This window comes from Anolis sagrei, chromosome 5 (assembly GCF_037176765.1).
Source record: "Anolis sagrei isolate rAnoSag1 chromosome 5, rAnoSag1.mat, whole genome shotgun sequence".
Classification (NCBI taxonomy): domain Eukaryota; kingdom Metazoa; phylum Chordata; class Lepidosauria; order Squamata; family Dactyloidae; genus Anolis; species Anolis sagrei.
In genome coordinates, this window is record NC_090025.1 from 183,112,100 (window position 1) to 183,129,097 (window position 16,998).

General features: G+C 40.5%; 1 protein-coding gene across 1 annotated transcript in view; it reads right to left on the reverse strand.

Moving 5' to 3' along the window:
• Window positions 1–1,773: 1,773 nt before the first annotated feature.
• The window catches only part of LOC132775662 (1-phosphatidylinositol 4,5-bisphosphate phosphodiesterase zeta-1), a 60,241-nt gene continuing 45,016 nt past the window's right edge, over window positions 1,774–16,998 (reverse strand). The window contains exons 8-10 of the mRNA XM_060776410.2: window positions 12,941–13,073; window positions 7,747–7,896; window positions 1,774–1,859 (exon numbers count right to left, since the gene is read on the reverse strand). Of these exons, the coding sequence (XP_060632393.2) occupies window positions 1,774–1,859; window positions 7,747–7,896; window positions 12,941–13,073 (369 nt within the window). The remainder of the gene's footprint in view (window positions 1,860–7,746; window positions 7,897–12,940; window positions 13,074–16,998) is intronic.

A 16,998-nucleotide genomic window follows, 5' to 3' on the forward strand; every position in this document is an offset into this window, starting at 1 on the left:
GGTCATTGTGCTTCCTTCCTTGGGCCTCCTTAAAATTTATTTATTTATTTATTTATTTATTTATTTATTTTAAAATGCCTTAGAAAGCTGTGCATGCTCCAGGGAGAGAGATCATGCATACCTGGCTGGAACACCTCTCATCTAGAGCAGAAGCAGCTTTAACAAAGCATTAAAACCAGTCTCCTCTACAGAGAGAAGGGACAGGATCGCAGAAAGAGTGGTATCTCAACTCTGATGTTTTAATCCTGGTCTTAATGAAGGATATAAGGACAAACGATGCCTAAAATGACAGGAAGGGGAGCCTAGGAAGCCATTCCCCCATAATGGGCCAGAGAAAGTGCTTTATTTATTTATTATTATTATTTATTTCCTATGTTTATACCCTACCCTTCTCACCCCCCAGGAGGGGACAGGGGGACTCAGGGCAGACTTTTTGATCTCTATTGCTGAAATCCAGACTCACTTCATGGGGGAAAAAGAAAAGGCTACCGGGTAGGGTCCTTCCTTAACTCTGCTGCTGAAACCCAGTCTCCCTTGAAGGGGAAAAAAAGAAAGAAAGAGTCCTAGGAATGGAAACGGGAGCCTCGTAAGTTCCCCATTGCTGCCAATGCACTGGATCTAACCTCATTTATTGACTACGGACCGAAAACAGCTATCCAGCTACCTTCCCCATTCCGGGAGGTACACAAAAATGGATAAGGTCTACCGGTTTCCGGCCAGCAGAAAAAGATCGAGGTTCAGCCAAAATGCACAAGCCTAGCAGAGAGTCTACTGTATTTTTTAGCAATAGCTTCTTATGTGTGTTTTTAATAATTTTGTTTAAACATTTGTGAATCCTGTTTTTAGGGAAAGGGGATATAAAATCCCCTTTATCATAACTTCCTCCTCCTGACCTTACTCAACACCCTATAGCGGGCACATCTTTGATTTAAGAGTAAATCCATTTACAGTTTGTGTGTAAAAAATGAAAACCAGCTATACATGACTGAACACCATGTTGTTTGACCTTGGCCCTGCCTGTAAGTTATAAATTGAAAACTATTTCCTTAAGGAACTGTTTTATCTTACTAGCTTTGGAAAGTATACCACAGAGGCATTGTACAAACAGATTCTTGTAAAACAAAACAAAAACAAAAACCTAGTAGCCATTTGTCCTAAATGGCACTGATTATGCACATTGCCAAGCCTATTTCTAAAGATGTAGAAGAAAGAAAACCACATCTGTTTCAATATTTCCCAAATTATACATATCTCATTCTGCAAGTCAATAAAAATGTATCTCATGTTAAATCACCTCTTATTATCTGTTTGCATGCATGTCTTCTGCCTCTGAGCAATTTGGCACAGCTTTGAAAACTGGAGAGGTCTGGGATGTTTGAAGGACTGCAGACTTAACATTTTGTGCATCATAAAAACACTTAATTAACAAATAGAATTCACTGCGGTAAGATGTGAAGATGGTAATTGGTTTGCATACTTTTAAAATATCTATAGGCCTACCAGCTGTTATTTGCCATGCTAGCTAAACAACATTTAGGAATGCTGCCACCGTCATGAACCATGTTTGTGAGTTCTGAAGCATCTTTCTGGCAGTTACTCAAAACAGAAGGGATGCACTCTATTATTTAGCAACGCCTTATATTGCTTCTGTATTTACCAAACAGTACTGACATGCATAACTAAAATAATTTAGAACACTAAGTCACTTGTATTATTCCATCATGGTTTTTACTGAGGAAAAAACAGCTGGGGAGACACTGTTGGCAATCATTATTAGTTAAAATACCAGACATGTACAAAGAGAGAAGCAGGTCGCAGACTGACACCAAGTTTGGACAGCAGTGGAACCTGGCGATAACCTGCAAATACAATAGAAAAGGAATAAGTGTGTTGCAAGACAAGATTCTCATATGAATCAAGATAGAGGTAATCTGTGTTTTGCCATTTTACAGTCACTAAAAAAAATTAAATGTTCAAATTTGAGAGTGCAACTGGCAATAGTATCATGGAAAATATTGAAAGCTAGTGTAGGGCAGTGGAATGAGCAAAAAAGGAGGGATCTAGCAAATCTATAGAAATAAAAATGTAATGTTCATTTGTGGGATTAACAGAACTCAAAAACCACTGGATGAATTGACACCAAATTTGGACACAAGACACCTAACAACCCAATGTATGTCCTTCACTCAAAAAAATGATTTTGTCATTTGGGAGTTGTAGTTGCTGGGATTTATAGTTCACTTACAATCAAAGAACATTCTGAACCCCACCAACAATGGAATTGAACCAGTCTTGGCACACAGAACTCCCATGACCAACAGAAAATACTGAAAGGGTTTGGTGGGCAGGGTCCTTTGGTTTTGGAGTTGTAGTTCACCTACATTCAAAGATGATTGTGGACTCAAACAATGATGGATCTGGACCAAACTCTACAATATTCAATATGCCCAAATGTGAACACTGGTGGAGTTTGTGGAAAATATAATCTTGAGATTTGGGAGTTGTAGTTGCTGGGATTTGTAGTTCACCTACAATCAGAGAGCATTCTGAACCCCACCAATGATAGAATTGGGCCAAACCTCTCACACAGAACCCCGATGTGGGCCACAGCAACGTGTGGCAGGAGACAGCTAGTAGCCCATAAAATCTACTCAGTGACATTGGACAAGTCAAAGGCCCTTTCTACACTGCCATATAAAATCCAGATTGCATCCTCTGAACTGGATTATGTGGCAGTGTAGACACATAATGTGGATTATCTGCTTTCATAATCTGGATTGTATGGCAGTGTAGAAGGAGCCAAACGCTCTTCAGACTTGGAAGAAACCAAGGGAAAACCAGCTTTGAACAAATCTTGCAAAGAAAACCCTGTGATAGGTCATCATATATCAGACAGGAGTTGAAGGCACACCACCACAACAACAACGATGGAAATACCTTAGGAGATATTGAAGCAAGGAGGCAAATTAAGACTAGTATCAGGCCCCAACTACACTGCCATATAAAATGCAGATTATCAGCTTTGAACTGGATTATATAGTAGAGCAGAGTCATATAATCCACTTCAAAACAGATGTGGATTTTCTGCTTTGATAATCTGGATTATGTAGCAGTGTAGAAGGGGCCTCAGTTGTAACTTGCCTGTGAAAAGCCAAACACTTTGACACAAAATATTAGGTCCCTTCTACACTGCCATTTCATTCAGATTATCAAAGCAGATAATCCACATTATCTGCTTTGAAGTGGTTTATATGAGTCTACCCTGCCATATAATCTAGTTCAAAGCAGATAATCTGAACTTTATATGCCAATGTAGAAAGGGCCTGAGTGGGGCAAAATTTGGTCTCCACTCTGACGTTGTGTACAAACGCAACCACGAAGATTGTCTCTGGAGATTGGGGAAAGTCCTCACACATTAATCTTGTCCAACATTGTTGCAAAAATACTAAGAATCTTTCCCATTCTGATCCATCCCAGTGATGTACATTTGATAGTAGCTTAACATGCCTTAATAGTCTTAAATTCATCAAAATTGTCCTCTTCATATAGTTTGTCTTAGCAGACAGTTGTATTATATAATATTTGACAAAACCCTTTTAATTAGTAACACCCCCCCCCCCCCCAAAAAAAAACATCAACAAGTAAACACATAAAACAACTGAACATTATTCCCTATCTGGCTTTGCTATGTGATTTTTTCTTCTCAGGGGAAGAAAAATGTCCAGGATATTAAAATTAATGCCTAGTAAACTATTTGGGGGGGGGGGGTATCTAAATACACTAGCAGAGGCATGATGATATATTAGAGCAGTGATTCCCAAAGTAAGCGTTACCGCCCCCTGGTGGGCGCTGCAGTGATCCAGGAAGGGGGGGGGCGGTAATGGCCACAGGTGCATTTGGGGGCAATGAATAACTGTAAGGGGACAGTAAAAGCATAAAAGAAAGAAGAGAAGATTTAGTAAAATTGATTTTCAGGTGGTAGGCCAAAAGAGTTTGGGAACCACTGAATTAGAGGAAAGGCTGCAAATAGTTTTCCTGCAAATAAAAAAAAAACCTTCAAGTTTATTTCAACTCCAGGTAGAGCTAGGAAATATATGAATCTGAATCTCCAGAGAACTGCTGCCAGTCAGTGTAGACCTGGAGACCCAGCCTTTGGGTCTCCAGGTGTTTTGGACATCAGCTCCCAGAAATCCCAGCTAGCTTACCAGCTGTTAGAAACTGTGGAAGGTGAAGTCCAAAACACCTGGTGGCCCAAAGGTTGGGAACCACTGATGTAGACAATACTGAGCTAGCTAAACCTATGACCTGACTCAGGGCTTATTTATTTACACTAGCCATAAACCTTGGACTCACCTCAAAAGGAAGACTGGCTGTCTACATGACACATAACTATTTCCAGTAAGTCAGCCATAGCAGAGCACCTGATGAACCAACGTGGACACAGCATATTATTCGAGAACACAGAAATGCTGGATCACTCCAACAACCACCATGTCAGACTACACAGAGAAGCCAGTGAAATCCACAAGCATGTGGACAATTTAAACAGAAAGGAGGAAACCATGAAAATGAACAAAATCTGGCTACCAGTATTAAAAAACTCTAAAATTAGAACAGCACAACAACAGAGAGGAAACAAACAAGGACATCTAATCACCTCTCAACAAAAGATTGCTCCAGGCACTGCCAGGCAATCAAATGCTAATCAAGGTGGTCAGTTGAAACATTCACACCTAGCTCCTACAGACAAGAGTCCTTTGTCTCCCCCTGGCCATTCCACAGATATATAAACCCTTTTTCCTAGTTCCAACAGACCTCACTATCTCTGAGGATGCTTGCCATAGATGCAGATGAAACATCAGGAGAAATGCCTCTAGAACATGGCCATATAGCCCGAAAAAACCTACAACAACCCAACTTTGTCCACATTCAGAAGTTTGTTGGAAAGCCTGGAATATTCTGTATCTTTGGGGCAATCTGAACGGTTGGGCCAGGTCTGATTTGGCCCAGTCTGTTGTCCAGATGCGCAGGAAAAGAAGATGGATTTGGTTCATATCACCAATGCTAGTTGGCCACAGAGCTCCATGTGAGCCTCTGGCCATCATGGGCACCTCTGTTGGCCTTGCAATGGGATGCCTCACAACAACCAGCATGAAACTACTTAAATCCTCTTATGCATAACTTCAGCAATAATAACTTTAAGGGAGACTTGACACAAAGGTTACCCACATCTACTTGCCTCCTGCTGAGCCAGACCATTAATATTCTCCCCCCCTCCCCCACCCCTTAAACAAAATCATGCAAACAGAGTTGCCTCTGGAAAGGAACATTTCCTTCTCTCTCCCATTACAGTAAAATTGCTGCCCTGGCAAGAACTATGAGCAATTCAGATGAGAAGCAGCCCAAAATCATACCTAGCAATCACTGGGCTTGCAACAGCAGCCACTGCTTTCAGGCTAATCAGAGTGACTACAAACAAAGCACCAACACTTCCATCTCAAAACAGATTACAAGAACTATAGTACAATTGAACATGACCCAAAAGCAAACAAGAAACCAGTGCTAAACTGGTTTAGTGAAACTATGAGGATGTATATTGTGTAATAAAATCCCTATAGGGGAAAAAAACAAATTGAATAGCTTGTAAAGATGTGCATTCATCTTTTTAAATTTGCATCAAAAATTGGGGGAGCTCAAATATTTAAAAACTGTGAAAAATCACCATAATAATCCTGTCGGAAAATTAATATTTAGCAACTGAAACTGGATTTTTAAAGGGAATCTGGACATGAGGATGGAAAGCATCAACACTGGAACTTTGAAGGTATCCAAAGGTTTACTTTGTTCTTGCTGACAAGTTGGAAGACTTAATGAGGTTTTTGGCTCCCTTCCTCCCCCATAGGGTTTAATTCTAATTTTTATTAAGAAAAGGTCTTCTGTTCCTCTCAACAGGAAAGAATTAGTTCAGACAGGCTTTGGGGTATCATCACCTATCAGTCAATCAACCTTTATTTATATCCCGCCCCATCTCCCCATGGGGATTGAGGGCAGCTTATAACATAAAAGGCACCCATTCAATGCCACAAAAATACACAATAAATTTAAAAAATATAGATAAATAGGATAAACATTCAATCATAACCAAAACAGTTGGTATCTGTTTTGGAGAAGGGCATTATCTAAAAACCATTTCTTCTTATCGCCTTTTGGACACATTGGTTGACTTTGAATCATAGAGTTGGAAGAGACCTCATGGGCCATCCAGTCCAACCTCTTACCAAGAAGCAGGAAAACTGCATTCAAAGCATCTCTTACAGATGGCCATCCAGCCTATGTTTAAAACACTCCAAAGAAGGAACCTCCACCAGAGTCCTGGGCAGAGAGTTTCACTGCTGAACAACTCTCGCAGTTAGGAAGTTCTTCCTCATGTTCAGATGGAATCTCCTCTCTTGTAGTTTGAAGCCATTTTTTCACGTCCTAGTCTCCAGGGCAGCAGAAAACAAGCTTGCTCCCTCCTCCCTGTGGCTTCCTCTCACATATTTATACATGGCTATCATGTCTCCTCTCAGCCTTCTCTTCTTCTAGCTAAACATGCCCAGGTATTTAAGCTGCTCCTCATAGGGCTTGTTCTCCAGACCCTTGATCATTTTAGTTGCCCTCTTCTGGACACATTCCAGCTGGTCAACATATCCCTTCAATTGTGGTGTCCAGAATTGGACATAGTATTACAGGTGTGGTTGAACAAGGCAGAATAGAGGGGGAGCATGACATCTCTGGATCTAGACATTATACTCCTACTGATGCAGGCCAAAATCCAATTGGCTTTTTTTGAAGTATCTCCCAGCACCATAGGGTTGCAGGCTAATAAGGCTATGGCAGGGGCGGCTCAACCCATTACACAAAGTAAGCATTCGCAGTATAGTTGATTTTGCCCAGGGGCGCTCTTGGGGGAAATAGACCTTGGCATATGCGAGTTGTAGTTTCTGGGATGTATAGTTCACCTAAAATCAAAGAGCATTCTGAACTCCACCAATTATGGAATTGAACCAAATATGGCACACAGAACTCCCACGACGAACAGAATATATATATCAATGATTGGTTGGGGGGGGGGGCAAAATACTGTTTGCTTACTGTTGAAAATTACCTAGGGCCGCTTCTGGGCTATGGTGGTATCTACACAGTCTAAAGCATCTCTGGAGGGTGCCAGATCAGGAATAGTTGGCCTTAGTAATATTAGTAATATAGCAACACTCAATACTGACATCAGAAATCTTGAGATATGGTATTATTTATCATAGGCTGGATCTACACTGCCATATAATGTAGTTTCAGAAGGAAGATTAACTGCATTTAATTGAATGATATGAATCTACACTGCTATTTAATCCAATTCAATGCAGTTAATCTGCCTTCTGAAACTGCATCATATGCAGTGTAGATCCAGTCTATGATAAATAATCCCATATTTGAAGAATTCTGATACCAGCATTGAAAGTAGCAATATTACTTAGGCCACCTATTCCTGATCTGGCATCCTCCAGAGATGCTTTTGACTACAAAGCAAGTCCAGATAACACGGTCAATGGTCAAAGCAAATGAGAGGACTAGTTTAGGGAAAGTGCAATATACCCTAGCAGTACACACTTTAAAACGTATGGCCTTAATCCTCCCATGCTTCCCCATAAGAGGAAAATACATTGATAGAGATGCAAGAGGGCTCTTATGATTTAAGCATTTCAATACCTTTATTCATGCTCAAAAGTGGCAAAGTGTACTGGCCAAGGAAGCCATTGGCTGTGAGAGAAAGCTGGTCTTCTACAACAAATCTCACTAAGGCAAGCTCTGGAACTTGGATATTAAATGTGAATGTTTCATTCCACTTAGGACACAAAGCTAAAAAAGAGAAAGAAAGCAATATAAAACAAGCAATAATCTCTTCAATGACTTTCACCTGGTTTGTTAACTGCAGGAATACAGGGCTAAAATGTTCTCACGCGCGCAAGAAAAATGCTAGCTAAGCAAAAGCTCTCACTACATAATTTCTACTCTTAGAATAATTAGGTTTAGTTATAATAAAGGCTTCTTAGTGTCCTATTAAAATGTCTTGGGCATTTTTATATGAAAATCTGACATGACATAAGGATGCTCTTAGGCCCCTTCCACACAGCTGAATAAAATCCTACATTTTCTACTTTGAACTGGAATATATGGCAGTGTGGACTCAGATAACGCAGGGCCCTTCCACACAGCCCTATATCCCAGAATAGCAAGGTGGGAAATCTCACATTATCTGAATGTGGACTCAGATAACCCAGTTCAAAGCAGATATTGTGGGATTTTCTGCCTTGATATTCAGGGACATAGGGCTGTGTGGAAGAGCTCCAAGTTCAAAGCAGATAATACAGTTCAAAGCCTTCCACATAGCCATATAACTCATCGATATATATCAAAGCAGATTATCCACAATATCTGCTTTGAACTGGGTTATCTGAGTCCTCACTGCCGTATAACCCAGTTCAAAGCACATAATAACACTTTATTTATATTCCGCCCTTCTCACCCTGAAGAGGACTCAGGGCAGATCACAGTACACATACATGACAAACATTCAATGCCATTTGTATAGACATTACACAGACAAACATAATAGAAGGAGGTGTAATGTTTGCAATGCCATGGATGGTTGGGCTTGAGTCCACGGGGTGTTGTCGCTCCATCCTCTATGACAAAAAGCTACCAGGACTTCCTCATTTCAGCATTTTCTGATCTTCTTTTCTTTATGGCATTGTAAAACACTCCCCCCACTTTTAGAGGTACCTAATTTCTCTAGCTAAAGCTGTTTTTGAACTGCTTAGGTAAACATTGAGCAGGGCTGACAGTCGGCCGCTCACACCGACCCGGGGCTTCGAATTTGCAACCTTTCGGTTGATATATCTTATAGTTGCTGATGATTTACCAGCTGTGCTAAACTTCCAGCCCAGATAAGGTGGGATTTTATACAGCTGTATGGAAGGGGCCATTGTGGGATTTTCTGACTTGAAATTCTGTATTACATGGCTGTGTGGAAGGGCTCTCAAAGAATGGCTGGGATCTTTATAGTTAGTTCCATCTAGAGAAGACCTCTTCAATTAATGGTTGAATGATGAATGAATCCCATGGATTCATTCTCTATTCTAGAGGGGAATAAGTCTACTGTAAGCAGAATTTAACAGTATACAACCCAAAGGGCAGAAATCCACCATTGCATGGACATATCTCCTCTAACCTACCTTACCATAGTGCAAAACTATCTGATGAGAAGCTCATACTCTCAGGGCCTTTCCACACAGCCATATAACCCAGAATATCAAGACAGAAAATCCCATAATATTTGCCTTAAACTGGGTTATCTGAGTCCATACTGCCCTATATCCCACTTCAAAGCAGATTGTGTGGGATTTTATTCAGCTGTGTGGAAGGGACCTCAGTTGCAATTTTCTCTCAGAGTCACTGCTACTCAGCATGAATAACAGAGGAGGAATAACAAAAGGAAGAGTGGCTAGGTGAGGTCTCTAGTGATCACAGAATGAGACCTGATCAGAAAGTACACTTCCCAGATCTCCCTGTAGTCCTAGGACAGATTTTCAAAAGGTTATATTTTATGTGATACGTTTGACAAATTCACTTCATGTCTTTGGTAAAGAGTTCTGCCTGGGTAAATGAGCATTAGACTCTGAAAGCCTACAGGTTGAAGGACAGAGGAAAAATTGTCAAAACAAATACATTTGGCCCTTTGTATCCATGGGTTGGTTACAGAACTTTCATGGATATCCAAATCCATTAACAGTCAAGTTCCATTGTATACAATGAAGTGGTAAAATGCCATCCGTTGTACAAAAACAACTCAAACAAATGTGGGAGAGAGTTTATGGCCCCTTCCACAGAGCTTTATAAAATAACAATAATAATAATATACTTTATTTATATTCTGCCCTCTCCCCCCAAGGGGACTCAGGGCAGATCACAGAACACATACATGGCAAACATTCAATGCCATTGAAACAGACAGGAGAAACAGTCAGACAGAGGTATGTTGTGTTGGCATCCAAATTCGACGCCCTGGAGGTTGTGCTCAATTCTGGCCACAGGGGGCACTTTTTTTGTCGTGTCAGGAGTGATTTGAGAAACTGCAAGTCGCTTCTGGTGTGAGAGAATTGGCCATCTGCAAGGACGTTGCCCAGGGGATGCCTGGATGATTTGATGTTTTATCATCCTTGTGGGAGGCTTCTCTCATATCCCCGCATGAGGAGCTGATAGAGGGAGCTCATTCGCCTCTCCCCGGATTCGAACCTGCGTCCTTCAGTCCTGCCGGCACAGGGGTTTAACCCACTGCGCCACCGGGGGCTCCTGTCACTCCTGTCACAGGGGGCACTGTAACTCCATCACAGACCTCCTTCTTCCCTTTGGTCACCGGCATGGCTGGTATTTCTGGTATTTCCTTTTATGGTGCCATAAAATACCTCCCTTGCTTTAAGCAGTACCTAATTTCGATACTTACAGCTCTTGAGCTGTTTTCGAACTGCTTAGGTGGACAGTAAGCTGGGCTGACAACCGGGTGCTCACTCCAACCTGGGCTTCGAACTGGCAACCTTTCCCACATTACCTACTTTGAACAGGGTTTTATGGTAGTGTGGACTCAGACAATCCAGTTCAAAGCAGATATTTATTTATCTATTATTTATTTACTGTATATTTTTACCACCTTCTCAGCCCACAGGCGACTCAAGGCAGTTTCAAGGGCAAAATTAAATGCTCACAATACCATAAATACAATTAAAAACATCAACATATAATAAAAACCATAACAACATCAATAAAACATAAGTCATTAGTGTCTCCTTGTTAAAAACATTGTCCGGTTCCATCTTGTGGATTATCTGCCTTGATATTCTGGGTTATATGGCTGTGTGGAAGGGCCCAAAGTGAAACTACAGCAAAGCATGCCAACACAACAACACAATGTTCAGCACATGAAGAAATCAAGATTGGCTTTTAATTCCCCCCACCCGAATATTTTTGAGTGGTGGTCGGTAGAACCCATGAATACAGAAGGATGATGGTGGTAAGTAGATTAATAAAATGTAAAAATGCTAAATTTCTATATGAATTCATCTCATCTTCAATCATTAGTTCATGCTATCCGAGCTATGAAACTTTCAGAAAGACAGCTCCTAAGAAATCACCAAAAGGCAGTGTGCAGCTAGCTATGCCATAATTTTCTCCTTAAATGAATTCTTTATAAAAAAAAGAAAATATGAAAAGGTTGATACACGGGAGATAGCAATGTCTGGTGCTTGTGTTGTCCCACAAAATCATAGTTCAAGCCCCTGTTCTATAGCATAAAGTGGCAAAAGGCCAAGGAGCTCTGAAGTGATTATAGATGAAAGTGGGCACACATGAAAGACCTGAGGGCCATTTTCAGGTTCTTCTATGACACAACATTTTAGTCTATTCTGGGAACCCTTCTGAGAGGTGGGCAGGATAGAAATAGTGATGCCAAAATCATTACAGTATTTCAGCTGAAATGGATTTTGCAAGTTCTTTAGAAGTGTTGCACAGGAGCCTTCCTGGACTGGATGTAGCGCGTGAGAATTTCTACTTCACCTTAGTTAAATGGTTCTTCATATAACCAAGGCTCAGTTAAGGGGAAATCTATAAAATGGCAGTATATTAACACCTGTGATCCAAGTTTACAACCTGTTGGTCTCCCTAATTATTGAGCTTGAAGCACCATCATTCCCTTAGAATCATAGAATCATAGAGTTGGAAGAGACCCCATGGGCCATCCAGTCCAACCCCCTGCCAAGAAGCAGGAAAATCACATTCAACGCACTCCCGACAGATGGCCATCCAGCCTCTGTTTAAAAGCCTCCAAAGAAGGAGCTTCCACCATAGTCCAGGGCAGGGAGTTCCACTGCTGAACGGCTCCCACAGTCAGAAAGTTCTACCTAATGTTCAAATGGAATCTCCTTTCTTGTAGTTTGAAGCCATTGTTCCACATCCTAGTCTCCAGGGCAGCAGAAAACAAGTTCGCATCCTCCTCCCTCTGACTTCCTCTCATATTTTTACACATGGCTATCATGACTCCTCTCAACCTTCTCTTCTTCAGGCTAAACATGCCCAGCTCTTTAATCCACTCCTCATAGGGCTTATTCTCCGGCCCCCTGATCGTTTTAGTCGCTCTCCTCTGGACACATTTCTGCTTGTCAATATCTCTCTTCAGTTGTGGTGCCCAGAATTGTCCAAAATTGGACACAGTGTTCCAGAATAGTGTGTCCAAGCCAGAATAGTGGGGTAGCATGACTTCCTTGGATCTAGACACTATACTCCTATTGATTTTTTTTGCCGCCACATCACATTGTTGGCTCATGTTTAACTTGTTGTCCACAAGAACTCCAAGATCTTTTTGACCCATCTCTCTAATCTGTTAAAATCATTTTGCATTCTGCTCCTATCTTCTGGAGTATTGGTTATCCCTCCTTATTTAATGTCTCCTTTCCTTTGTTCTTCTTTTTCTCCTTCCCCTTTGTGTCATTTCAAGTTGCAATACATCTGCTTCTCAGTGTGATTAAAAGATTATGTATGCTGGGATGGGAGACTATATAATACTATATAGAAATGTAGAAATATGCATTAATACATGTTTGGCAAAGGCTGAGTTATACTGTTTAAACAAAATATGAAGAAAATCAATAAAATCAAATGTAAAAAATAATAATATTACTAACGTTTCTGTGCCATTCTTGCTTTACTCAATGATGTTTGCATTACTGCCTCTCTATAAAATGTATCTTGCTGTTTCTCTACATTGGTAGAACTGCCAAATAACCTATGAAAGTTAATGAACTGAATTCTTAATTATTGAGACTTTAAGCAATCTATATATTGTGGTACTCACCATTGCCTTTAACCACACAACTGTGTTGTTTTGCCTGGTCTTCTGGAACGCCATATATTTCTATTACAACAAGGGGGTTGGCTTTATTAGTCCTTGAGAGACTGCTGGGTGGCAACTGATGACCACTTATAAGCTGCATAAACAAACACAATACAGGAAATTTAACCAAGGTATCAAAAATCATTGGTTGTTATCATGGTAACAGTTAAAAAAAAGATCAGGGAAGCCTATAAGGTAAAGGTAAAGGTTTCCCCTTGACATTACATCTAGTTGAGTCCAACTCTGGGAGATGCTGCTCATCTCCATTTCTAAGAACCAGTGTTATTCATAGACGCCTCCAAGGTCTTGTGGCCAGCATGACTGAATGGAGTGCCATTACCTTCCTGCCAAAGAGGTACCTATTGATCTCCACACATTTGCATGTTTTCAGATTGCTAGGTTGGCAAAAACTGGGCCTACCAATGGGAGCTCACCCTGTTCCGCGGATTCAAACCACCAACTTTTCGGTCAACAAATTCAGCAGCTTACCAGTTTAACCTGCTGCATCACCACAGCCCCTGTTATTATGGTAACCATTGAAAAATGGTCAGGGAAGCCTATCATACAGTTACTAAAATGTTACACTAGCACTATTTGCTCAGTACTATCAAGAGAAAGCATTCAATGGCTGCCTCATTATGGAGGTGACCATGAATTTTTGAACACTAGTTCAATGGAGTATAAGCCCTAGAAGGTTGTAGTAAAGGTAAGCCTTTCCCCTTGACATTAAGTCTAATTGTGTCAGACTCTGGGAGTTGGTTCTCATCTCCATTTCGAAGCCGAAGAGCCCACATTGTCTGTAGATGCCTCCAAAGTCATGTGGCTGGCATGACTGCGTGGAGCAGTGTTACCTTCCCACTGGAGCGGTACTGATTGATCTACTCACATTTGCATGTTTTTGAACTGCTAGGTTGGCAGAAGTTGGGGCTAACAGCGGGAGCTCACCCTGCTCTCTGGATTCGAACAGCTGACCTTTCGGTCAGCAAGTTCAGCAGCCCAGCAGTTTAACCCACTGCATCACCAGGGCTGTATTATTACACTAATAAGGCTTCAAATGTGGCCCGGCTAATGTATTGTTGAAGGCTTTCATGGCTGGAATCACTGGGTTGTAGTAGGGTTTTTCCAGCCATGTTCTAAAGGCATTCTCTCCTGACGTTTTGCCTGCATCTATGGCAAGCATCCTCAGAGGTATCACCTAGAACATGGCCATATAGCCCAAAAAAAACCTACAACAACCGAGCCCTGCTAATGTTCTGATGTGTGCTGTCCAAAAACCATTTCTTGGTAAGAATGGAATCAGAACAAAGTTGGTCACTTGGTGACAAAAATGGCTACCAAAACTATGAACACAATGAAGGTGTGAAATAACTGTGATCTCCATTAGCAGAGGAACTTCAAAATATGAACAGGGGAGAATAGTGCCTTTAAGTCAATAAATTGCTGCTTCGCACTGCAAAAGGCGAATGCTAACAACAGACTAAACATGAATAGAATCAGATTTCCATATATTTTAGCAAGCATCTTTGAAATGACAACAAAGGCATTTTCAATTTGGTTTTGTTCAGGTCTAAATTACAGCTTTGTGGAAGGCACCTATTTGTTTTTGTTTTTAATTAAAGCAGATGTGAATAAGAATGGGCTGCTATTTGGAGCAAGAGAAAGAGACCGCTCCTTTTCTCTCAGCTTCTCTTTTAGTGGAGAATGGCCCAAATTTCTTTTCCACCTACAACCTATTCCTTATTTTGATTATGTGGAAGAGTAATTGGGACAAGCAATTTTGAGATGGGGAGAGGAACCACTAGAAGAGAATGAAATAAACAGTTGCTAATTCATCATTGCCACATTCCAGAATACAGTTCTCATTACCATGAGGTTTGGTCCTCAATTTTTATTGTTTTACATGGGACGTTTATTATATTCTAAATTCCAGTAACTCTACTGCCCATTCTACACAAGGATATATCCTTTCAGACCCAGGCCCCTTCTATACTGCCATATAAAATCCAAGTTATCTGCTTTGAACTGGATTATATGGCAGTGTAGACTCAGATAATCCAGTTCAAAGCAAATAATGTGGATTATCTGCCTTGATATTCTGGATTATATGGCAGTGTAAAGGGCCCTATAACTAGCTGAAGCACAGTCCATATCTCCCAACTGATGGCCTAATATATCTATATATATTTAACTAGTTGTCCCTTGCCACACGTTGCTGTGGCCCAGTCTGGGAAATAAAGTAATGAGGAGTTGTTGGTTCCTAATATACGTGATGCTTGTGGGTAAACAGAATTTCTTGCTGTTTCTTTGTCAGTGTTAATGTGGAGAGTGTCCAGTTTGCCCACCCTGGAACATGCAACATATCATTGTCCTTCTTTAAGGGTCCCTTTCAAATCTATGATACTATATCTGTGTGTGAGAGAATAATATCTATCTATCTATCTATCTATATCTATCTATCTATCTATCTATCTATCTATCTATCTATCTATCTATGGCTGGATGGCTCTTTGTCAGGAGGACTTGCCCTGATGAAGGGAGTTGGACTGGATGGCCATGGGGGTTCTGTGTGGGAAGTTTGCCCCAATTCTGTTGTTTGTGGGTTCAGAATGTTCTTTGATTGTAGGTGAACTATGAATCCCAGTGACTACAACTCCCAAATGTCAAGGTCTATTTTCCCCAAACTCCATCTGTGTTCATATTTGGCCGTATTGAGTGCTTGTGCCAAGTTTGGTCCAGATTCATCATTGTTTGAGTCCACAGTGCTCTCTGGATGTAGGTGAACTACAACTCCCAAACTCAAGGTCAATGCCCATCAAACCCTTCCAGTATTTTCTGGTGGTCATGGGAGTTCTGTGTTCCAAATTTGGTTCAATTCCATCACTGATGGAGTTCAGAATGCTCTTTGATTGTAGGTCAACTATAAATCCCAGCAACAACAACTCCCAAATGACAAAATCATAATTTTTTGAGTGATGATCACTCCTTGTGTTGTGAGGTGTTTTGTTGTCAAGTTTGGAGTGATTTCGTTCATTGGTTCTTTTGTTTTTAAGGAACTCATTATGCACAGAGCATTTATATATATATATAATATGGTCTTGTAGGTATTCTTGAAATATTTAAAGCTAGTTCTGCAACATTTTTAAACTAGTAAGTATTATTAAACATGCACTGCAGATGTGGAACTGGGGCCCCTTCTAAATTGTCATATAACCCAGATTATCAGAGCAGGTAATCCATATTATCTACTTTGAAATGTATTATATGAGTGTACACTGCCATATAATCAAGTTCAAAGCAGATACCTTGGATTTTATATGACAGTGCAGAAGGGGCCTGAGTCTGAAAGGACATATCCTTGTTTAAGGGAACTTAGTAGGTTTATCACAGAAGTAACAATTGAACAAGATCAGTTTCCATAGAGTAACCACCAGTTACTCTAAATTAAAGGGTTCGAAGTCTGGTGAACTTAACAAAGTTGGTATCTACTATTTTATAGCATCTGTTTCATAATATCTGCCCCTGAATCATACAATCAATCAATCAAAATATTTATTTCGGTCATTGACCAGCACAGGAAATAGTGTCACATTTCCAGACAAACCTGGCATGTTTGGTACATTAAAAATATAAATATAACTACTAAAATCACAATATGGGTGAGGGAGAAGAAGGGGGAACAGGGTAAAAACATACAATGCCCAGATCCATCACCAAATTGTAGATTCAGGAAAGAAGATTACTGGACACACAGTTGACTTTTGGAATCATACAAATCAGTAGCTATGGATCAGAGAAATGGTTCAAATGTAGATGAAAAATGTATTTAATTCATAAATGCAAATTAATATTTCAGCTATTTTTGAATTCCTCATTTGAGGAAGGATAAACCTATCAGGAGAAATTTTGTAATTTAATCAATACACAAAGCTACCCAACTGTCACATGTTTTCAAACACTGGGCAAAATGCACATTATGTAACCAGATATAAAACAACAGCAGTGGCATTTAATAGCCTGTC